Source organism: Pristis pectinata, chromosome 3 (genome assembly GCF_009764475.1).
Source record: "Pristis pectinata isolate sPriPec2 chromosome 3, sPriPec2.1.pri, whole genome shotgun sequence".
In the NCBI taxonomy this organism is placed as follows: Eukaryota; Metazoa; Chordata; class Chondrichthyes; order Rhinopristiformes; family Pristidae; genus Pristis; species Pristis pectinata.
The window spans coordinates 129,450,392-129,475,764 of record NC_067407.1 but is presented as its reverse complement, the minus strand read 5'-3'; the positions used below and the strand labels follow the sequence as shown (position 1 = coordinate 129,475,764).

Genomic DNA, 25,373 nt, shown 5'->3' with positions numbered 1-25,373 from the left:
GCGGCTCTTAAACTCAATCCCGTGACTTATGAAAGCCAACATCCCATTGGCCTTCTTAACTGCTCTTTCCACCTGTGAGGCAACTTTCAACGAACTGTGAATATGAACCCCCAGATCCCTCTGCTCCTCCACACTGCCAAGTACCTTGCCGTTTACCCTGTACTCTGCCCTGGAGTTTGTCCTTCCAAAGTGTACCACCTCACACTTCTCCGGATTGAACTCCATCTGCCACTTGTCAGCCCAGCTCTGCATCCTATCAATATCCCTCTGTTAGCTCCAACAGCCCTCTACACTATCCACAACACCGCCTATCTTAGTGTCGTCCGCAAACTTACTAACCCAGCCCTCCACCCCCTCATCTAAGTCATCTATAAATATCACAAAAAGTAGAGGTCCCAGAACCGATCCCTGCGGGACACCACTAGTCACTGCCCTCCAATCCGAGGGCACTCCTTCCACCACAACCCTCTGCTTTCTACATGCAAGCCAATTCCTAATCCACACAGCCAAGCTTCCTTGGATCCCTCAGCCTCTGACCTTCTGAAGAAGCCTACCATGAGGAACCTTATCAAATGCCTTACTAAAATCCATGTAAACCACATCCACCACACTGCCCTCATCAATCTTCCTGGTCACCTCCTCAAAGAACTCTATCAGGCTTGTGAGGCAAGATCTTCCCTTCACAAAGCCATGCTGGCTGTCCCTAATCAGTCCATGATTCTCTAGGTGTTCATAAATCCTATCCCTTAGAATCCTTTCTAACAGCTTACCCACCACAGACGTGAGACTCACCGGTCTATAATTCCCTGGCCTATCCCTATTACCTTTTTTGAACAAGGGGACCACATTCGCAATCCTCCAATCCTCCGGCACCACCCCCATAGACAACGAGGACTCAAAGATCCTTACCAGCGGTTCAACAATCTCCTCCCTAGCCTCTCGAAGCAGCCTGGGGAAAATCCCGTCAGGCCCCGGAGATTTATCTGTCTTAATATTATTTAACAACTTCAACACATCCTCCCTCTTGATATCAACAACCTCGAGAACATTACCCCTACCAGCACTCCCTTCCGCGTCATCAAGACCCCTCTCCCTGGTGAATACCGAAGAGAAGTACTCATTCAGAACTTCTCCCACTTCCGCCGCCTCCAGGCAAATTCTCCCACCTTTGTCCTTAATCGGACCTACCTTTACCCTAGCCATCCTCCTACCCTTCACGTACTTGAAAAAGGCCTTTGGATTTTCCTTAACCCTACTAGCCAAAGCCTTTTCATGTCCCCTTCTAGCTCTCCTCAGCCCTTTCTTAAGTTCCTTCCTCGCTACCCTATATTCCTCACGGGCCCTGTCTGAACCTTGCTGCTTATACCTCATGTACGCTACCTTCTTCTCCCTAACAAGTCGTTCCACCTCTCTCGTCACCCACGGTTCCTTCACCCTGCCATTCCTTCTCTGCCTCACCGGGACATATTTATCCCTAACATCCTGCATAAGATCCCTGAACATTGACCACATCTCCATGGTACATTTTCCTTCAAAAAGGACATCCCAATTTACACTCCCAAGTTCTCTCCTCATAGCCTCATAGTTCACCCTTCCTCAATTAAAAATCCTCTTGTCCTCTCTGCACCTGTCCCTGTCCATGACAATTTTAAAGGTTATGGAGCAATGGTCACTGTCCCCCAAATGCTCACCCACCAATAGATCCTTCACCTGTCCCGGTTCATTTCCTAAAACTAGATCTAACATGGCATTCCCTCTAGTCGGCCTGTCAACATACTGCGTCAGGAATCCCTCCTGGACACATTTAACAAATTCCGTCCCATCTAAACCTTTGGCACTAAGCAGGTTCCAGTCTATATTTGGGAAGTTGAAGTCTCCCATTATAACAACCCTGTTATTTCTGCTTCTCTCCAAACACTGCCTGCCAATCTGCTCCTCTATATCTCTACTGCTACCGGGGGGCCTATAGAATACTCCTAGTAGAGTAACTGCTCCTTTCTTGTTCCTTAACTCCACCCATACAGACTCTAGAGATGATCCTTCTACAACATCCATCTTTTCCACAGCCGTAACAGTGTCCCTGACCAGTATCGCCACCCCTCCTCCTCTTCTCCCCCCTTCCCTATCCCTCTTAAAACACCGAAAACCAGGAATATTCAATATCCACTCCTCTCCTGACGTCAGCCACGTCTCAGTAATAGCCACGATATCATAGTCCCCCATACTTATCCAAGCCCTCAGTTCATCCCCCTTATTCCTGACACTTCTTGCATTTAAGTAAACACGCTTCAGTCCATCTACCTTACTACTTTTACAGCCTGTATTCTGCTTCTCCTTCCCCAAAGCCTCTCTACCTGTTTGATCTAACTTTTCCCCATTTCCTTCTTCCTCTGACCTACTCCTCCGGTTCCCTTCCCCCTCACAAACTAGTTTAAACCCTCCTGTGCCACCTTAGCAAACCTCGCCGCAAGGATATTGGCCCCCTTCTGGTTCGGGTGTATCCCGTCCTCTCTGTACAGGTCCCACCTTCCCGAGAAGAGATCCCAATGATCCAGAAATCTAAAACCCTCCCTCCTGCCCCAACTTCTCAGCCATGTAGGACCTTGCTGAAGGTCTTGCTAGAGTCCAAATAGACAACATCCACTGCCCTACCCTCATCTACCTTTTTGGTTACCTCTTCAAAAAACTCTAAAAGGTTCATGAAGTACAATTTTCCGCACACAAAGCCATGCTGACACCTAATCAGACTCTGTCTATCCAAATGCTGGTAGATCTTATCCCTCAGAGTTCCCTCTAGTAACTTCCCTGCTACTGATGTCAGGCTGACTGGCCTGTAGTTCCCTGGCCTGTCCTTGCTGCCCTTCTTAAACAACAGAACAACATTAGCCACCTTCCAGTCTCCAGGTGCTTCATCAGTGGCTAACAATGAAGCAAGTATCTCCTCTAGGCCCTCTGCAATTTCATCTCTAGCCTCCCACAAAGTCCGAGGATGCACTCGGTCATGCCCTGGGGATTTATCCACCTTAATATGCAGTAAGGCTGCAAATACCTCCTCTCTGGTAATATGAATTTCCTCCAAAACATCTCCACTAGTTTCCCTTTTTTCTTGAGCAACCATGATTTTCTCCTCAGTAAATACCAAGGAGAAGTATTCATTAAAAATCCCTACCATCTCCTATGGCTCGAGACATAGGTGGGCAGCCCTGCTGATCTATCACTCACTGGTCCCCCTTTTACTCTTAATATAGCTATAGGATGTCTTGGGATTTTCCTTAACCTTACCTGCCAGGTCTATCTCATACCTTTTCTCTGCCTCCTGATTTCTCTCTTAAGAGTATACTTAATCTTTCACTCGTCCCTGACCTCCTAAACCCAATGTATGCTTCCTCCTTTTTCTTGACCAGAGCCTCAACATCTCTTGTCAGCCAAGGTTCCCTAAACTTGCCAGGTTTACCCTTCACCCTAACAGGAACATGCTGCTCCTGGACTCTTGATATCACACTCTTAAAAGCCTCCCACTTGCCATTCGTTCCTTTCCCTTCAAACAGACTCGCCGAATTGACCTCTGCCAGATCCTGCCTAATTCCCCCAAAATTAGCCCTGCTCTAGTTTAGGACCCTAACCTGTGGACCTGTCCTATCCTTTCCCATCACTGCCTTCAAACTAATAGAATTATGGTCACGATAACAACTTATCATAGCAATAATATTATGGCAATAATAATGATTTATGGCAACTTCTGTTACTTGCCCTACCTCATTCCCTAAGAGGAGGTCCAGTATTGCACCGTCCCGAGTAGGGCCTTCTATTTATTGACACAGGAAACTTTCCTGGACACATTTCACAAATTCAACCCCGTCCAGGCCCTTAACACTCTGGTTAGTCCAGTTAATACCAGGGAAATTAAAATCTCTCACTAATACAACTCTATTATTCTTACAACTATGAGCAATTTCTCTATACACCTGTTCCTCAAGTTCCCGCTGACTATTGGGGTGTCTATAATACAATCCCATTAGAGTGCTCCTCCCCTTCTTGTTCCAAAGTTCTACCCATATGGCCTCACTGGATGATCTCCCAAGAATGTCGTCTCTAAGTACTGCTATGTCCTCCCTTATCAAAAAGCCAACACCCTCTCCTTGCTTACCTGTCCCTCTGTCACACCCGTAGCATCAGTATTCTGGAACATTGAGCTGCCAGTCCAGCTCTTCTCTCAGCCATGTTTCTGTTATGGCCACAATATTCCCAGGCCTCAGAACCAATCCACACTCTGAGTTCATCCGCCTTACCTGTTAAACCTCGTGCATTGAAATAAATGCAGTTTAACTGGGTGTCCTTTCCCTGCCTTTACTGTGTCCCTGGCTATCCTGATCACTAAACTTGCTCTCGCTAGCTACTGCTTTAACCCATAACTTGCTCCTGCTCAGAGTCCCATCCCCCTGCCAATCTAGTTCAGCTACCTTGGTTAAGGTGCTAATACAGGAGCTACATATCACCAAAGGCAAGGTTGAAGCAATGAGCCAAGTTAACCTCTGGTTGACACTTGAACTCTTTTGGAAGCTGTGTTTCTCTAAATTAGATTAGATTAGATTAGATATCTTTATTAGTCACATGTATATTGAAACACACAGTGAAATGCATCTTTTGCGTAGACTACTCTGGCGGCAGCCCGCAAGTGTCGCCACACTTCCGGCGCCAACATAACATGCCCACAACTTCCTAACCCGTACATCTTTTGCATAGACTATTCTGGGGGCAACATATTACATAGTTCCATACATCATTGTTGCTGAATATCACTACCTGACAGTATATGTGAGAGCGCCTTTGCAACACTTATTACAGTGGTTCATGAAAGAAGCTCATCACCATATGCCCTAAGGCAACCAGCACCAAATATTAAATACAGGTCACGCCAGCTGTGCCCACATTTTGAGAATGAAAAGAAATTCAGTAGAAATAATTGGATGTTATTATAACCGTTGGGCACAGAAGGTGCAACCTGGCATGAACCCACCATTGTAATAATATTCCAAAACTGTCCACCTTTCCCTATCATAGAGAATAATTTCAATATGACTTCAAATCTCAAGCTTAAAAAAATAAAGAGAAGTTAATAAAGCTACAGAGCTATTACATTTGGCTGCCGGATAGAAAGGGAACCTTCCCAAGTCTGATAATTCCTCAGTGTACGCTTTTAAATTCCTTCCATACCTGAGAGAAAAATAGTCACCTTATATCTTTCTCCCTCTCTCCAGTCTGCATGACTTTGACAAAAACATACTCTTGGATGGTCTTGAGATAATGACAGCACTGGAAGAGTCACTTGAAGAAGCCCTGGCTGTTTTTTCAACAGAAGACATGATGAATTTACTGATAGGTATAATTTCTGATTTTAGACCTGTGATTGTCTGTGTGGGTAAATCATCAGAGAGTCAGGGAGAGAGACAGCACAGAAACAGGCCCTTTGGCCCACCAGCTCTCTGCCAACCATCAAACACCCATCTGCACTAATCGCATTTTATTCTCCTCATATTCACCTCCACACTAGAGGCAATTTACAGTGGCCGATTAACCTACTGACCCACACATCTCTGAAATGTGGGAGGAAACGGAACACCCAGTGAAATCCCATGGCCAGGGAGAACATGCAAGCTCCACACAGATAGCACTGGAGCTCAGGATTGAGCCCAGTTCACTGGAGCTGTGAGGCACCACCCTTCTGATCCCGGCATAATCTCTAGACTGAGATCAAGAGGCACCCCACCACCCTCCCCCAAATCCATCTTCATTAAAAAGCACTTTTTTAATGGTTGTAACACTTTCCTCGCATAACTAATTATGTCCCATGATTATTAAAAAAGCTGATTCTGTAAGGCACCTTGGCTGATGCATATATTTTCATTATTTTCATTTATCAGCTGATTTTGGTCTGAAATCTCCCATCAAAAATACAAAAACTTCAAAGGCAAATTATATCCAGCAAATCCTATTACTGCGAACATTTGATCAGGCTTTGTGAAATGACAGATTCACCACAAAACTGGCCAATGTTATCACCATAGAGAATTTCCCACATTCTGCCTCTTTATGGGGCTCTTTGGGAGTTCTTTCTGGGCTTAAACTTAGTAGTCACTATTTAAAAATTGTTACCTGACCTTTATGCCAGTGAAATGTTGTAAACAATTTTGCATATCTTAACCCATTAGCTATGAAGATGATTACTCAGGCTTCTGGCACTGGGTCAAAAAGTGCTTATCTTGTGCAAAACAGATTTTCAGCAATATTGCTGAAACTGCAGCAGGTTACTACTCATTAATGTAGATAAAAGCCAAAAACAATTACAGTCTAAATGCTGCCTGGCTGCTGTGGTTCAAGGTAAATTTTATGTTACTGATAAAGCAAATAAATTTGGCTTCAAAGTCGAACCGTAAGATCAAGGCTGCAAGTGGTGCCAATGATGGGTGCGATTGGTTAATTTCACTGTCAATCAAGCTCACTGACCACGTCACTGGAAGTGACTGAGGTTGAAGGAATGTATCTTCCAGTCCTTGCAATTTTTGCTGTGGTTTCTGCCACAAGTATTTTTGCTGCTCATTAAATAGACCACTTTCTGAATAAATCTTTAATTCAAAAATCAACTGTTTACTGTGAGCCCTAGCATATATCCCACCCATTGCCAAACCTGGTTGTTAATAGAGACACTGTAAAATCAATTTGGAAAACTGGAGCAAGTTTGACCATAATTCATGCTCAGCTTGCCAGATGTACTCCAGATGTGTGCCCAGTGTTCTTCCAGCCCATACTCCCTGTAATACTCGCTCATTTCAATCCACAGGAGTTTCCAATGTTGATATCTGCCTTGGTCTTAAAACTGTTCAAGTATCACCTTCAAACATTAAACTTGGTGGAAGAATTTTTAATCGGAGTCCCTGGTTTGTAGTGTTTCTGGGATAATTTTCTATAGCTCAAGATATAAACAAGTTGTATTTTGTATGAAGTATTAGAGCAGCAGAGTTGAGGATCGAGATCTCTTTGATAGTGATATTGTGGCCATATGGCGGATACTGACACCTCCTGTTTAAGTATTGAGTCCATAATTATGTGCGAGGATGCCATCTGTACAGCAGTAGACACACCTTGCTTCCCTGATGGAAATGTCATTCAGAGCCATCCAGGCCTTGTGCTGGAGCTCACATCCTGGGAAGTACTTGGTTGGCTCACGGTTAAGGTATTGGTTTCTTCTGTCTACAAGTCCTTCTAATGAGGTATCTGAGATTGATTCCGTGATCCCAGGCTTCTCAAAGAGGACCAGTAGAGCAAAGTTTTTTATACAATAAACCTTACCATCTCCACTCTTCTTTTGGTAAAGAAATGACAGATGAAGTTTTGGAAAAGGATGACATGGACAGAGATGGCTATTTATCCTATTATGAGTACGTGCACTCTCAAAACAGGACAGCTAGCCCCACCACAATCCTGGATAAAAGTGCCAAAGATAAAACAGCAAACCTGATGCTGTGAATACATCGTACTCAAAGTCTACAGAAGCAAAGAATCTAAAGGAAGGGGGCAAACAAATTTGTGTTATGTTTTAAAAATCTGTTTTACATAATTCATTAAAGCACTAGTGAAAGATAATCTGACTCCTTGTGATACCAGGATCAGAGAAGTTACCAATCCATCCTAAACCTGACTCCTCCTCCCTCCTCCTCTGAGTCAATCATACAGTCGTAGCATGGAAACAGGCCCCTCAAGTCCGTGCTATCAAACAATCAAGTACAATAATTCCATTTATTCTCCCCACATTCACCTTAACTCCCCTCAGATTCTACTACTCATCTACACATTAAAGGCAATTTACAGTGACCAAATAACTTACCAACCAGCATATCTCTGGGATGTGGGAGGAAACCGGAGCACCTGGAGGAAACCCACGCGGTCATGGCGAGAACATGCAAACTCCACACAGACAGCACTGGAGGTCAGGAGTGAACCCATTCACTGGTGCTGAGGCAGCGGCCCTACTGGGTGCATCACTGTGCCGTCACAAAGGGGACAACGGCTTGACCTACTGAAGCAGGAATCTGTGGAATTTCTTCCTGACTGAACAGTTAATATTGTCAAAAAAGCAAAAAAAATTGCAGATACTGGAAATCTGAAATAAAATGCGAAATACTGGAAATACAAAATGCTGGAGGAACTCAGCAGGTCAGGCAGCATCTATGGAGGGAAATAGACAGTGGCCGTTTCGGATTAAGACCCTTCACCTCTTGACCTGAAAGATCAACTGTTTATTTCACTTCATAGATGCTACCTGACCTGCTGAGTTCCTCCAGCATTTTGAGTGTGTTGCGCCGGATTCCAGCATCTGCAGAATCTTGTGTGTCTACTGGAAATACTCAGCAGGTTAGACAGCACTTGGGGATACTCAGTTGTATAACTGCCACATATAAAACTGGACAATGATCTCCAGTTCCATTGATTTAGACACTGAATGTGGACACTGCAATGTCAACATTGCTAAGTCCTCCTCACAAAGAGTTGGTGGCTAAATTGGGAGAGCTGTCCCGCAAGGTAGCCAAGCAACAGCCTGACAAAGTTGTCCTCAGGATCGTACCTCATAGAAATCAGATTCTCCGTAACAATCTTACAGGCAGGACAGACCCACCAGAGGTGGGTGGTGGATCAACGCACAGATGGAAAGGAATAACCTTGGTGTCTGGACTCAATGTTGATACTCCATGAAGTCCCATGGCATCAGGCATCATGAAGGTCAAGGGCACCACCTCCTGATTATCACCTACCAACCACTCTCAGCTGATGAATCAGTGCTCCTCCATGTTGAACAACACTTGGAAGAAGGCTGCAGACAGTACTCTGGGTGAGGGGGCTTCAATGTCCCCCACCAGGAGTGATTTGGTAGCACCAACACTGAGCTAGTTGAGTACTGGAGGACGTAGCTGCCAAAATGGGTCTGCAGCAGGTGGTAGGTCAACAGGAGGGGCAAACCGACTTGACTTTGTCTTCACCGATGTTCCTGTATCTGTTGCTGATAGCACTGACAGAAGTGACTACCTAGAGGAGACGAAATCCCATCACACCGAGTACCCTATCTTGTGTGGCATTACAATTGTGCTGATTGGGAAATTGCTCATGAGGGACTGTGAATCATCAGTAACAGTAGACATGGACCCCGCCACAATCTGCAAATTTGTGTCTCAGCACAGTCCCCACTCCATTACCAGCAAGCCAGATCAATGCTGGTTCAATGAAGAGTGTGGAAGGGCTTGTCAGGAGCAGCACCAGACATACCTAAAAATGATGAGGTGCCAGGCTATTGAGGGTGCAATAAAGCAAAGCAACATCACAACTAATGGGTCAGATCAAAGTTCTGCAGTCCTGCCACATTATTAGTCACATATACATCGAAACACACAATGAAATGTGTCATTTTGCGTCACTGAGAATGTGCTGGGGGGCAGCCCGCAAGTGTCGCCACTCTTCTGACGCCAACATAGTGTGTCCACAGCTCCTAACCCGTATGTCTTTGGAATGTGGGAGGAAACCCGAGCACCCAGAGGAAACCCACACAGACATGGGGAGAATGTACAAACATATGAACCCAGGTCGCTGGTGCTGTAATAGCGTTATGCTAACTGCTACACTAATGTGCCGCACATCCATCCAATAAAGGTGGTAAGTAACAAAGCAGCTCTCTGTGAGGTGGCTGTGACAGGAGACATAAATGGTGGAGGAAAATTGAATAGCTTACGGGAGGAATTTTCCAATAAATATCCCCACCCTTGATGATCCCATCATGAGTGAAACGCTGAATACGTGACCCAACTCAACTTCCTCCTGAGATCCCCACCACCACAGACCCAGTCCTCCGTCAACTGGATGTCACGCCATAACTTAGGGCAGCAAACACCAGCAATGGCACAGGTTCCAGGACCAGTCAACATCCCAGCTGATATCCCGTAGACCTGGGCTCCAGAAGTAGCAGTTACAGCAGTTAGTTACCACCCACCAATGTGGAAAATTCCCCACCAATTCCACACTAACCAGAACAAATCCCATCTAGATAATTACTGCCTAATCAATCCACTCTTAGTCATCAGCATCGTGACAGGTGTCATCCACAGCACCACCACAGACACTTATTCAGCACTTCTGGTGGAACGTGTTTGTGAATTACCTCTGCTGAACGACCTGGAGTTCACAACTGACCAGATACTTACCTGGATGAATCACACCCATAGTTGGAGCAGGTTGTACATTCTGCCGCAAATGATTTATTTCCCAATTTCCCGGAGTGACCTGCCATTTCATAAGCTACTGCAAGAACATTGCAGTAATCGCTCCCACCCATGCTCTCATGGTCAGATGTGACTACAATGACTGGATTAGTAAGGATGATGTCAAGTAGATGTTCTCATCAACCTCTGCAATCCCAGCTTCAGTATTCAAGTCAGTGGCAGTGCTGTCAAACCAGTCAGGGTAAGAGATATCTTTATTAGTCACATGTACATCAAAACACAGTGAAATGCATCTTTTGCAGTGTTCTGGGGGCAGCCCGCAAGTGTCGCCATGCTTCTGGCGCCAACATAGCATGCCCACAGCTTCCTAACCCGTATGTCTTTGGAATGTGGGAGGAAGCCGGAGGAAACCCACGCAGACACAGGGAGAACGTACAAATTCCTTACAGACAGTGGCTGGAATTGAACCTGGGTCACTGGCGCTTTAATAGCTTTACGCTAACCGCTACACTACCGTGTGTCCTTGTTACCTACAGTTTTACAGTGGAGTGCTGACTCAGCGTCCGAGAGAGGTAAGCTGCGGTCAAAGTTTTGCTGCTCAAGTCTGACCCAATACTATGAGAGCCAGTGAGATCTGCAGTCAGTCTCGAGGACTCCCAGGGCCACGATTACAAGCAAATGTGGCACCTCTGGTGAGGCAGGACACACCCAGGGATTGTGCTGAAGGAGTCAGGGATGCTGAATGAAAGATGCATGTCAGCCTGATGTTTAAGTAGTCTGTGCAATTCTCCCAATGCAGGCACCTCCCTTGCTGATCGTGAGAGGAACCTTGCAGGCTAAACTAAGCCGCATATGTCTTCAACATGTCTGAGTGCAGTATCTTGGTCTTCTGACCAAGTTCACTGTAGCAGTTTGGGATAACTGAGTGGCTTGACGGGCTTTTTTCAGAGTATATCACATTTCTGTTTATATGGGGCTGCACGGAGACCAGACTAGATGAGATGGATTTCCTTCCCTGTAAAACATTGGTGACCCTGAGGTAAAGGAAGGGAACTTGCGCCTGTGATTCCATACTCCAGTAAACTGTTGAAAATGTGGGTGCAAGGAACAGCCTTCGCCATTCATCTCACTGACCTGTGCCTACATGCCTTTGGCTGGAATTACAATGCAGACTTCCTCTAATCCAGTGTTTCAGCTTGGTACTGTACAGGGAATCTATGACATGTGAATAGAACATACAGCAGTCAGGCTACTTAGCCATCCAGTGAGCCAGGACAAGTTCAAACCAGGAAACACATTTCAATATTCAGTAAATGAAATATAACTTGGGGTATACAGATGGAACTAATGGAGAGAAAGATGAGAAATACTGATAGAACCTATTCAAATAAACGTTAAATTTAAAAAAAAAATCAACACCATTTATTTTCTCAATGAAACAAGACTCCACACTCAGCGTTAATATTTCTGAGCCACAGCAGCTGCTCAACAGTAATTATCATTATGTCTTTTAAGCCTTTCTTACTCTGGCCTGCACCAACACGAACCTTGTCAGGCACGTTTAATACAGTATTAATTGATTCCATTTCAATAGCAAGTGTCAGTGCAGATTATGGTCCTGGAGCCCCTGGTGCAGCAGGGTGTGTCTGAAACCCACTGCTGGGTATCCATGTTTAACTGCACACATGCAGGCGCTAGAGGCTGCAGTCAAACCTACCCTGTTATAACAGTGACTGCAGACAGCCTCTTTTTAACCACAGTGAATACAGAGCCATTGACTTACAGTGGGGTATTCACTGTGGTAAAGTGAAAATGCTCTGGTATGGCGATTTGATATGTTGTTCATGGCGATTTTATATGTTGTTCTAACAGTCCTTGCTGAAACAAACTACTGAGCAGGCACCTGCTTAATCAAACAATAATACAGCACAGAAGGAGGTCATTCTGCTGATTGTGCCGTTTCCAATTTGGCTCACTTCCCCTTCTCTTTCCCCATGGCCTTACTTATGTTTTCCTTAGATACACGTGGAAATAACTTATGACATTCGCTTCACTATTCTTACTTCTCCCCATCCACAAAAGTAGGAAATTAAAGAAGTTGGGGTATATAATTTGCTTTAATTGTCTTTCAGAGCACTTTGCCTGCCCCTTATGGCAGCAACCATAAGATCATAATTCAAATACACATCGGCATATTGTGCACAGTCCTGCTTCACTTAAAAGATCCTGCAGTACATATACATATAGAAAGCACTGCAAAATACCAAGGCTGCTCCATTGACAATGGGGTAGAGGCACATATCCCACATTTATTCAGGTTAATAAAGCATTTCTCAGTCATGGGTGTGACCTTGTTTCATTTCTGAATTTAAATATCTGATAACTGCATTTAAAAAAAGGACAAGAACAGTCAAACTGGAAACAAAATCATACTTAAATCAAATCTGTATTTTATACAATGAACAATTCTAGGTCAATATATAATAGAGTGTAACTGGATACAAAGCTCCTTTAAAAGATCCAGCTCCCAGATCAGTCCCTCTTAGGTAGGAGTGGATATTCAGTCATCAGCAGACCTTTCTCATACAAGGCCACAGCTAAGGAGATCTGTAGAAAGAAGGGAAGCACATGGTTGGATGGTTAGAGATTCTTTATGCCTTTAGTATTTATATATAAACAAAATACCAGCAGCTACCTTTATGACAGTGAGCTGATCTACTGAGAAGTTGTGCCTCCTGGTATAGTCACCTGACATACCAGGAAGGTCACTGAAATGGGCCTGTCTCTCAGTTAGGTGGGATTGGTGCTGGTGGTGGCATTAATTAGTTTGGGTTCCCACTACAGATCACTAACAAGCCACTTGTGAGGTTATTAGACAAGCACAGGACCATAACTGCATTTTTGAACAGTTGGCTGACACTCAAACACCAAGGCCAGTGTGTGAGGAACAGCCACAAGGTACTGGGAGGTAATCAGCACCTGTAGAAACAATGCACAACACAAAGTTAACAATTCTGGGAAAGAGAATGGGAGGAAACATATTGGCAACAAAAACAAGAACATTGATTTAATCTCAAAATATCACCTCGAGTCAGCTGAGAATGTGATCAAAGTTGATTGGATGAATTAAAACAATATGCATTCCTACTAATAAAACTAACCTCAGCAAAAATACTGCTACAAAGAATTCACAACACTATGGAAATCCTGAAATAAGACTTTTTAATACAGTCTTCCTATCCAAATGGAATGCCAGAGATAATTTTTATAAGCCTGATGTATCAGAGTGCATCAGTGAGTAGCACTCTCACCATAGCTGAGGGTTCAACTCCCACTCCAGATGCTTCAACATGTTGGGAGTCAAACCAGGGCAAGACTTTTACAGTGAATGGTCTGGCCCTGGGGAGTGTTGTAGAATGGAGGGACCTAGGAGTACAAGTACATGGTTCCCTGAAAGTGGCGTCACAGGTAGACAGGGTGGTGAAGAAGGCATTTCAGCCAGGGCACTGAGTATAGTAATTGGTACATTATGTTGCAGTTGTACAACACGTTGATGAGTATTGTTTACAGTTTTGGTTACTCTGTTATAGGAAAGACATCACTAAGCTGGAAAGAGTGCAAAGAAGATTTACAAGAATGTTGCCAGGACTTGAGAGCCTGAGCTATAGGGAGATGTTGAGCGGGCTAGGATTTGAGAGCGTAGGAGACCATATCGAAGTGTTTAAATCGTGAAGAGCATAGATAGGGTGTATGCACACAGTCTTTTTGCTCCAAGAGAAAGGGAATCAAAAGAGTAGATGGCATAGGTTTAAGGTGAGAGGGAAAAGATTTGAAAGGGACCTGAGGGGCAATTTCTTCACGCAGAGGGTGGTGCCAATATGGGACAAGCTGCCAGAGGAAATGGTTGTGGCAGGTACAATAATCAGAATCAGGTTATCACTGACTTATATGACGTGAAATTTGTTGTTTTGCGGCAGCAGTACAGTGCAAAGACATAAAAATTACTATAAATTACAAAATAAATTAATAGAGCATAAAAAAGGAATAGAGGTATTTGGACAGGTATGCGGTTAGGAAAGGTTTAGAGGGATATTGGTCAAACGTAGGCAAATGAGACTAGCTTAGATGGGCATCTTGGTCAGCATGGACAAGTTGGGGTGAAGTGCCTGTTTCTGTGCTGTATCACTCCATGACTCTATGTCTTAGTCTAACACTTAAGTACATTACTGAGGAATTACTGAACGGCTGAAGGTGGCATCTTTCACATGGACCCTTGCTCCCTCTGTTGGTGCTGTAGAATCTAGACCACTCTTTCAAATAAAAGCATTGGAGTTCTTCCTAGTGTCCTGGCCAATAATTACCCTCCACTAAATACAAGCCAAAGTGCAATTATTATATTGTCAGTGGGAGCTTGCTGTGCTGAAACAAGCTGCCAAGTTTTCCTAGTTTACAACAGTGATTATACGTAGATATTTCATTGGTTGCGAATTACTCCAGGAGTTCCTAAAACGGATGTGAAAGGCACTTTGTAAATGGCTTCAGATATCAGATGACTAGAAACTACTGCTCGATGATCGAGTGTATAAATGCCTAGTGTGGCAATGAACAATACAGCCTAGAAACATCTGGAGGCTTAAGCAGCGGTCTGTGCCGAGATTGCTGATCTTAACAGGGACAGTAGTTGAAGCGTTACAATTGGCCTTAATGTCACACAGCTGTGGAATGAGGCTATTGGCCAGGACACACTCAGCGAATAATACGGCACACAAAGAGGCCACCTGGCTTACTGTGCCTGCGCTGGCTCTTTGAAAGGGCCCCACTGCTGTTTTTTCCCCTTACAGCCTCCAAACTTTTTTTCCCTTTGTGTATTTATCCAACTCCCTTTGCAGAGAATTATTAAATCTGCTTCCTCCACCCTTATAGGCAGCACATCCCAGGCCACAACACTGAGTAAACCAACTCCCTTCTCCACTCCCCTCTGGCTCTTTCAACCAGTTACTTTAAGCCTGAGTCCGCTGGTTACCACATCTTCCGCGAAAAGTTGTTTCTCCTTATTTAACCTGTCAAAACCCTTCAGTTTCAAACAGCAATATTAAATCTCAGGTTTCTCTGCTCCTTAAGAACCCCATTGCATAGAATCGTACAGTACCAAAACAGGCCCTTCATTTTCATGCTGAATGCTGTACTTATCCATACAATGTACTTAACTATTGCCCATCTCTCCAGCTTCTACAAGTAAAACTGGGCAGGGCTCCAAACGTCTGGGATTGCTGCTGGAACACACAATATAACATAGAACAGTGCAGCACAGGGACAGCCCACAATGTAGTGGTGAACTAACCAAACTGGTAACTAAATGCCTAACTAACCCCTTCTGCCTATACGTCCATATCCCTCCATTGGTACAGGATCATACCTACATTGACGGGGGGGGAGAGGGGAGACGACAGAATCTGGATTGGTTGTAATAAACTGACCCGGAATAGCAAGCTCAGTCAGTAGGGTGACCACATCACTCTACACTAGATGGTAGAAATACCACATGAAGGTGGTCCGAGGGGAGTGGTGTGCACGTGGAATAACTGGAACAGGTGGATTGGTAGGGAGGGTGTGTTCCATTGGCCTTAGGACCCCATACAGAGAAGCTAAAAGAAGAAATTTCTAAGGTAAGTCCACATTTACACTCAGATTCAAGGAGGGGAGTTCAACTCCCAATTTAGTTGTTAGAGAATTTGAATTCAGTTAATTAAATAAACCTGAATAAAGAGCTGGTATTGGTAAAAATGATCCCTGAAAACTGCTGAGTTGTCATAAATAACAGCTGGTTCACTGATGTCCTTGATGGAGGGAAACCTTCCACCTTTACCCTGTCTGCATCATGAGGCCGCAGCACTGACACTGATTGCGAACTGTTCTCTGAATGGCATGACAAGGAGCTCCATCCAAGAGCAATCAGGGATGGGCAATGAATGCCTGCTTTTCCATCGATGTCCACTGCCCTCCTCCCTGCAGGAAAACAAGTCAAGGCTACAGAGGATTTATGAGAACGATAAACTACTGAGTGGATAGAGAGGAAGGGTTTCTACTCTCCAAGCTGAGGGTGTAAGGAAAAGCTGGTTCTCATTCCCCTAACAGCTAGGAACAGACCAAAGACAGTCCTCACTTATCCTATTACATCTGTGCAGCTGCAGCTGATCCCAGTTGCCTCTCCTACTCATTGGGTAATATCGCTTCTGAATATATTATGAAAAATCAAAAGGGGTCACATACTCTTTGAACTGCTCAAACTGGGTAAAAGTGTTGAAAGCATCAATATATAAACCATTGGGAGTTGTGATACAGGTTAACACAACCACACATTAGCCCTAATTTCTGGAGGAGTGAATTGTAAAGTAGGTAGGATTTTACTGTACATATTAAATTTTGTTAATTCCACAAATGGAATACTATGTACAGTTGTGTTCTGCGTGTTGTAGAGGCACTGAAGAGCATTAGGAAATTTTACATGGATATCAGACTGGTAGGTTACACCCATCAAAAAAATGTCATTCAACCAGGCCTCTTTCCCTCTGATAGTTGGTGATTGAGGAAGTAACATATAACAAGTTGTTAGAATGATGAAAACTTCAGATAGAACAGTGAGGAAATATCTCCACTTATGAAAGAGAAAAACTTAGAGGCTCTCACTACAAGATAGTCACCAAGGCATCAAATAAGGAATTCAAAAGGAATTGACTGTGGGGCAAGATCATAGAATTTTATGGTACAATAAGCCGCTTCCTGGAGTATGAAAGTAGAGAAAGTTTCTCTGCACTGTACAGGGCTTCGGTGAGACAAATCTGGAATACTGCGTCACCTTATTTAAGGAAGAATATACTTACCTTGGAGGTAGTGTGGAGAGATCCAGATGTAAAAGGGTTTGTCTTATATGGAAAGATTAAGTTTATATTCCCAAGTTTAGGTGACCTTTTGGAAGTGTACAAGACCTTGAGTAAACTTTATAAGGTAGATACCAAGAGATGTATTTTCTGGTGGGAGATCTAGAGTTAAAAGGCACAGCCTCAGGGTAATGCATTGGACACTTAAGACTTCAATGAGGAGAAATTTCTTCTGTCAAAGGATTGCACATTTCAAAACTCTCTACCGCACAGAACCATGGAGACCAAGTCACTATGTATATCCAAGGTTGATATTGACTTCAAAGGAATTGAGGGCTATGGGGACCAAGCAGAGAAGTGGAGCTGAGGGCAAGGTGAGATCAACTACAATCTCACCGAGTGGTGGAGCAGGCTCAAGGAACCATACTGCCTATTGCTACTGCTATTTCTTGTTATGCTCTTATTTGTCCTATTGTGTCCATGACAGTTTAAAATAGACTGTTTCTGTATATTCCAATGCAAGGATGCAGAAGTGGTTTACCAGAATGCTGCCTGGTTTAGATGGCATAGGCTATGAGGAGAGGTTGGACAAACTAGGGTTGTTTTCCCTGGAGCCATGGAGGCAGAGGGAAGACCTGATAGAAGTTTATAAGAATATGAGAGGCACAGACAGGGTAGACAGCCGGTGTCTTCTTCCCAGGGTCGAAATGTCCAATACTAGAGGGCATACATTTAAGGTGACGGGGGCAAGTTCAGCAGAGATGTGCAGGGCAAGTTTTCTTTTTTATGCAGAGAGAGGTGGGTGCCTGGAATGCGCTGCCAGGGGTAGTGGTGGAGGCAGATACGATAGAGGCATTTCAGAGGCTCTTAGATACATGAATATGCAGAGAATGGAGGGGTATGGACCTTGTGTAGGCTGAAGGGATTAGTTTAGACGTTTAATTACTAGTTTAATTAGTTTGGCACAACATGTTCTATGTAGCCACTATCTGTTTCCCTATGGTCAGCTGTGCTAGAGCTCTTTCAATCCCAATTTAGATCAGATACTGAGTGCAGACTTGGCAAGCACAGAATTGTCGATTGTGATCTCCATCCAACCCAGGAGATTTCCTACCTTGTCATCAAGATTTCCAGCTGGAAGACTATCGACCTTTATAAATTGTGGGTATGAGCAAAGCAAGAGCTCCACCCCATCAGCAAGCTGGAAGAGAAACGGGACAAGTTATGGTTGCACAAAATGTTTTTAATTACTCAGTTCTTTAAAGCATGGCATGTTACACTTCCACCTACAGCTAAGATATTACCCTGGCAAATTAAACAATCGGTTAGCATGCTCAGACCATTGTGTCCAGCCACATTGTGCAGATGCCCAAAATTTGAAAGAAAATCTCAATGGAAATAAAAGGATATTTATTTTTTCTAAAATATTATAGCAAATGAAGAAGACAACCCATCTTACCTCTGGATCTATTTCTATGCATTTACTTTCTTCCTTGTGGTATTCTCTGGAATTTTCAATGGTATAATAGAGCAAAATGCTCCCGTTCTCACCACATAACCTATGGAGAATGGACAAAAGCACATCTTTCAGCATGTACGAGTAGTTGATGTGGGAGAAATGACAACTGAGTTTAATATTACGGGTTAACCTTGTTTGTCTCAATAAGGTTAAGAAAACCCAATTTTTGAGAACTAACTCCACTGCAATGCCACTATACCCACCTCCTGTAGTAGGGTCCCTCTTGGAAATCTGAGTTTGCCAATACAATGCTGTAATGTAACAGGCTCAGATCAACTCAAAATAAAACAGCCTGCTAAAATTTATTTGCCGATGGACTCGTAGAACTGAGACTGGACCAAGTTTGGAGTCAGGACTGAAGGTTGAAGGCACATCTGGCGATCTACTACACCATTCAGTTCCCTTACAGCTTTGCTCATTTGAAAAATATTGGGATTCATAACACAAAGTAAATGATAAAGAAATCATTGCACGTAAGCAAAGATACAAATTTTAATTGATGGTTTAATTTTTACATTAGCTAATTAAAGCAAACTATCTTGCACGATAGTGTCACAAACTTGGGTAATTGGTAAATTGGTTTATTATTGTCACATGTACCGAGGTAGTGAAAAGCCCGTTTTGCATGCCGTCCATACAGATCATTCCACCACATCATTATATTGAGGTAGTACAAGGGAAAAGCAATAACAGAATGCAGAATGAAATGCTACAGTTACAGAGAAAGTGCAGTGCAGGCAGACAATAAGGTGCAAGGGCATGACGAGGAAGACTGTGAGGTCAACAGTTAATCTTATCATACAAGGGGTCCATTCAAAAGTCTTATAAGAGCAGGACAGAAGCTGTCCCTGAGCTTGGTGGTACGTGCTTTCAGGCTAAATTATCTTCTGCCTATTGAGAGGGGGAGGAAGAGAGATTGTCTCTAATTATGCATGCCAATGCATCCTCTGAAATCATGTGTCCTTTGCATATCCTCTGCTCATTTACCCTCTAGTGAAGAGTCTCCTCAATTTTTAAGGTATAAGTAATATAAACCAGGAAAACATTCTTAGTGTAAGATACTTTCTTCTTGGCTCTCCATTTCTATCAAATATAAGAAAACAATTATTGACTCCAAAAATTTTTCAGCACTGCTCTACACAAAAGGACACCAAACCAGTCAGGTAGGTGAATAATTTGAGTGTACAGCCAACTGAAAGCACAATGATCCACAACAAATATGTAAGAGGATTTCCGCAAAGAAGCTGCAAAAATAAACTCTATACTGAAAATTAGCATTTGTGCTCCTAAGCGTTTCCAATGGTAGACTTTTGAAAAAGCTACTCTTCAGACAAAAAGAGCAATAAACTTTGTACAGAGAGCACTCTTGCAGAGCAGACCTTTCTGATTGGATTTATTTGTGAAAGCCAATCTTTCTGATCTTTTCCATTGCTAATTCCCAGCCACTACTCTCTCAGGTGTACAGCCTTGAGTATTTAGTCACCTTTTACCAATTAATTATTATTTGAGATTCCATTAATAGAATTTCCCTTACTCCATGTGTATTTCTTTTTCCTTTAACCCTCCCACATAAAATGATCAATTGAATGCAACTTCTTTAGGGAGGGTTTAAAATTATAATGCACAAGGCAAAAACATATGCAGCTGTTTCCCCCTCTGAGGAGTTACAGTTGTGATAACTGACTCTAAAAAGGAATTTGCAGCATCTCAAGACACTTATGGTAACTAATGTATGGAACAGTGACACAATTTTGCTTATCACAAGGTCCCTGAGATACAGGGCCAACAATACATTGAGGAACCAATGTGTGTGAGAGAGAGGGAGAGGGAGAAACTGCAGGAAATGAGGAAAATAGTGTTAGTGGAATTAATAGGATAGAAGGCTGATAAATCCCAAAGGCCCAATAGCCTACATACTGGAATACTTAAGGAAGTGACCCGAGAAATAGTGGATACAATGGTAGTTATTTTCCAACACACTTTACACTCCGGATCAGTTCCCAGTGATTTGAGGGCAGCTAACGTAACCCCACTATGTAAAAAACGAGGGAGAGAGAAAACAGGGAATTATAGATCTGTTAGCCTGACATCAATGGTCTATTAATATAAATGTAACAATGTACTTGGAAAATGGTGACAGCATCTGTCAAACTTAGTGTGGGTTTATGAGAGGGAGACCAAGCTTGACAAATTTACTGGAATTTTCCCACTGGAGGCACTGATGGTACGTGCTAAGATGTAACCAAAAAAATAATGAGATTTCACAAGATCATTATTATGAAACCCATTGTAAGTATAATTAGGAGACCTGGCAATATTACTGCGAAGCATTCGTATCCGGGTACTTCCTCGTAACTGCAGGATGGTGTTGTGTGGTCCGCCATTTCTCCATCGAACTGGTGAACTGTACACCGTGCATGCCAGTTCCTCTAGGAAGGAAAGTGCAATTATTCTTCAATAGAAACTATGTAGTTCTGATTCTATACAGAATATTTTGTACTATGAGAAGTCCAGGCTCAGTCCAAACTTCTAAACACACCTGATATCAATCTCCATCCATTAGACTCTCCCAATAACCCCAACTTCCACTAATGCCCCCAGCACATCCCCAGTGCAAACAACCAGGACACTGAAGTACAAGTATTCCAAACTAAATCACGTGTAAAGATTGATTTGGAGGTTAATATACAAAACATCTGTTTGGGAACTCTTTCCCTGAAAATGTGTCTGAAGGGTAGCAGTTTTCTACTATTTCTGTGCAAGGATTCATTTAGGTTAGTACAAATAAACCTGCAGGTCAATACGAGACATGGGTCAAAGGGACAAACAAAAATTATTTTGTTTTTATATAAAAGAGTATTGCAACCTTAGAGGCACAAAAATCAGACATTAGTATATTAGGCTTCAGATTCTAGAGATTTGGAAGACTTAATCTGGACTGCAAGTGTGTTGCATTAAAAGAACTGTTGTCTTTCAGACGTCTTGTGTACTTGTCAGGTGGATAGAAAAGATTCCATTTTATCACAAGAAATTACCAGTATCCTGCTAATTATAGTTATCCCCCAAGCGAAGGTCAATGAATCATGTTAACTGGTCATTTCTGTCAAGGCAGTTGGTTCCGTTCCATATCCTACATATTATAAACAATTACACTTAAAGGTAATTTATTAACCATAAAGCTGCTTGAAATAGTCCAAAAACATGTTAAGTAAAATCAAACTTTCCCTTTAAACCAAGGGGTAAACATAAATTGTCTATCTAAAAATAACCCCCCCCTTGCAAATCCCTTCCTTTAAGATATTTAATCCAGCTCCCTTTCAATGCTCCCATTAAATCTGCTTCTGCCAACACCAGACCCGAACTACTCACTGTGGAAGAATTATTCCTCATTTTTGTTTTGTTTCTTCATTCTATGTCCCCATTTTTGACCCCGTTCCCCTGTGAGAACCCTGGTGGAAGGAGTCAGAGGGTGGTAGTAGAGAATTGTTTTTCAGATTGGAAGCCTGTGACCAGTGGTGTGCTGCAGGGATTGGTGCTGGGTCCTCTGTTGTTTGTCATCTATCTTAACTAATTGGATGAGAATAAAGGTGGCGTGATTAGTAAGTTTGTGGATGACACCAAAATTGGTGGTGTGGCAGACAGTGAAGAAGGTTGTCTAAGGTTACAACAGGATCTGGATCATCTGGGAAGGAAAGGCAGATGGAATTTAACTCAAGACATGTGAATTGAGGCATTTAGGAAAGTTAAACCAGGACAGGACATAAACTGTGAATGACAGGGCCTTGGGAGTGCTGTAGAACAGAGACACCTAGGGGTACAAGTACATTGCTCCCTGAAGGGTGGACAAGATGGCGAACAAAGCGTATGGCACACTGGCCTCCATCATTCAGACTACTGAGTACAAGAGTTGAGGCATCATGTAACAGCTGGACAGGATGGTGGTGGAGCCCCGCACCTGGAATATTGTGTGCAGTTCTGGTCACCATACTATAGGAAGGATGTGATTAAGCTAGAGAGGGCGCAGAAAAGATTCACAAGGATGTTATTGGGGACTGGAGGGCTTGAGTTATAAGGAGAGACTGTGTAGGCTGGGACTGTTTCCCCTGGAATGAAGGAGGTTGAGGATTGACCTTATAAAATCATGAAGGGCATTTATAAGGTGGGTGGTCATAGTCTTTTTTCCCAGGGTAGGGGAGTCTAAGACTAGAGGGCATAGGTTTAATGTGAGAGGGGGATATGGAATGAACTGCCAGAGGAAGTGGTAGAGGCAGGTACAATCATGTTTAAAAGACACTTGGACAGGTTCATGGATAGGAAAGGTTTAGAGGGATATGGGCCAAACACAAGCAAATGGGAGTAGCTCAGCAAGGCACTTGTTGCATGGACAAGTTGGCTGAAGGGCCTGTATAATTCTATGACTCATATCCCAAGAACATCCCCAGTCCACCCACATAACTAAAGTCCCTCATTACTGGAATCGTTCTGCATTTCTGTGCAGTCTCGAATTGATGTTGGGACAAAGGATTCAAAAACCAGGACCCGAATAGGCAGATAAGCAGCACATTTAATGACATGCAAAATAACTGCAAATGCTTCACTTTGAAGACCGAAATACAACATAAAAGAGCCATGACAGCACATGGCTCATCCAAATCAGCATGGAACTTGCAATACAACGTAGTGATTCAATTAAAAAGGCATCAGAGCATTGGGATGTACAGCCGCTGTAAGGCTACAGAGATAGTGTTGGGACATTATCAATCACCCCTTATATCTTGGAACACAGTGAACAGTTTAAAGAATACCCAGAGAAATAGCAAAAATAATGAACCCCCCAAAAGGAAGAGCATGACTACGAGAAAGCTATGGGAGTTGTGAGCTTTCAAACCAGAAAGGGTTGCAAAGGGGGGGAATTTGTTGAAGGTAAGTAGCACACATAAAGTGACGCAGACTCAGGGAACAAAAGATGAAATAAATTGTTAGTAAATGTATATTTAAAATTTACACAGTTGATAATAATCTACCAGAACTTTTAGAGGAGTTTGATTGGATGTACAAAAGGAAAAATCAATTTGACTTATCTTTTACTTTTTCTTATAGAAAGAACAACAAAAGATTCTAAATGTGAAATTTTTTTTCTGGCTCACAGCAATAAAAATGAACTGCTAGTGAATAATAGCTCCCAAAACAAAGTCTCAAGAGCACTATGTACAAGATGAAGTGCCAAAACATTAAGTGTACAGCATTCACTTGGTATCCTTGTGGGAGAATTACTCGCTGCAGAGGGCTGAATTTGTTCATTACTGGTTTTTCCACTCCCATTAAAAAGCTGCAGTTAATAAAATAATCAAAATACCTTTAGTAAGGACGGGAGGTAGGCAATCATGAATAAAATCTTTGGCTTTCTGATCGACAGCTGCATCGATTGGTGCATACTTGAGTAACTTTCTCATTAGATTGTAAATCTTTTTATTAAATGTTTCCCTCCGTGGATCACCTTCCTGAGAAATAAAATTCAGATGTCAATTGTTTGTTGCAGCTGTACTGCAAAGTAGGAATTGTGTTGGTAAGGCACAGCCCCAGTGTACACCAGCAATATCAGTGTGATGGTGGCAGTGTAGCACAGTGGTTGAAGTTATCACATTAGCAATCCAGAGACCTGGACCAATGAACCAGAGAGAGTTCAGATCTAACACAGCAACTGTAGGAATTAAACTTCATTAATGAAATATAAACAATGAAACCATCAGACTGTTACAAAAAAAAATTAATGACCTTTGCAGAAAGAAATTTGCTATCCTTTTACCATTTCACTTTTGACTACAGGGTAACTTGGAGACAGAAGATACAGCTGGAACCTGGAGCAACAAACAGCCTGCTGGAGGAACTCAGTGTGTTGAGCAGCATCCGTGGGAGGAAAAAAATTGTCAACGTTTCGGGTTGAAACCCTACTTCAGGGCTGCCTGCCCTCTGAATGGTCCAGCAAGTCAAATGGTTCAAGGTCAATGGGGCACAGCACATGAAGAAACTTAAACAAGTTGTAAAACAATGATGATGTCAGGGCTGTTACAATCAGCCATGGGTAACAATATATCAACTTGGAGGCTCACATAAAAGTACAAGAGTAGAATCGTGGAACTGTATCACAGATTGTTAACTCTCTCTGAAGGTGTATACAAAAAAAAACTTTTTTTGAGATACAACTAGAACAAAACCCAATGACATTTAGAGACTATGGAAATAAAAAGAATTTTTTAAAACAGAGGAACAGCTTAAAAAAGGCCCTATAGAAAAACCTTTATTTTTCTTTGCCTTGTTACTTGTCAACTGTATCTTTCTGTTAGAAGTTGCTTCAGTCATTTGTATTTTATTTTTAAACTGTTTTTCTGGTTAAAAAAATAAATTTCCAAGTGTCGTATTGAGGTGTCACAGAATCTTGTCATAGTTGTACCTCAAAGAACAAAGCATTTGTTTTCTGTCTTCACTTGTAGATAAGGATGATGATCTGTGATCTTGTTCTCGATGGGATGTTGTACGGTAAACCTACACAGGACATGATCACTATGATTCAAGAACCAAACATTGAAATTGGAAAAATGAAATAAAAATACTCAGTAGGTCAGGCAGCATCCATACAGAGAGAAACAGAATTATCAAGTCGGACTGACAACTTTCCATTGGAACTGAAAAATTTAGAGATATGCAGTTTTATGT

General features: G+C 42.8%; 1 protein-coding gene across 1 annotated transcript in view; it reads right to left on the bottom strand.

Annotated features, from left to right (window-relative positions):
- Positions 1-10,505: 10,505 nt before the first annotated feature.
- riox1 (ribosomal oxygenase 1) overlaps positions 10,506-25,373 on the bottom strand; it is a 51,692-nt gene continuing 36,824 nt past the window's right edge. The window contains exons 11-15 of the mRNA XM_052011675.1: positions 24,016-24,160; positions 20,968-21,088; positions 18,600-18,699; positions 18,255-18,341; positions 10,506-12,869 (exon numbers count right to left, since the gene is read on the bottom strand). Coding sequence (XP_051867635.1) covers positions 12,795-12,869; positions 18,255-18,341; positions 18,600-18,699; positions 20,968-21,088; positions 24,016-24,160 — 528 coding nt within the window. The 3' untranslated portion in view covers positions 10,506-12,794. The remainder of the gene's footprint in view (positions 12,870-18,254; positions 18,342-18,599; positions 18,700-20,967; positions 21,089-24,015; positions 24,161-25,373) is intronic.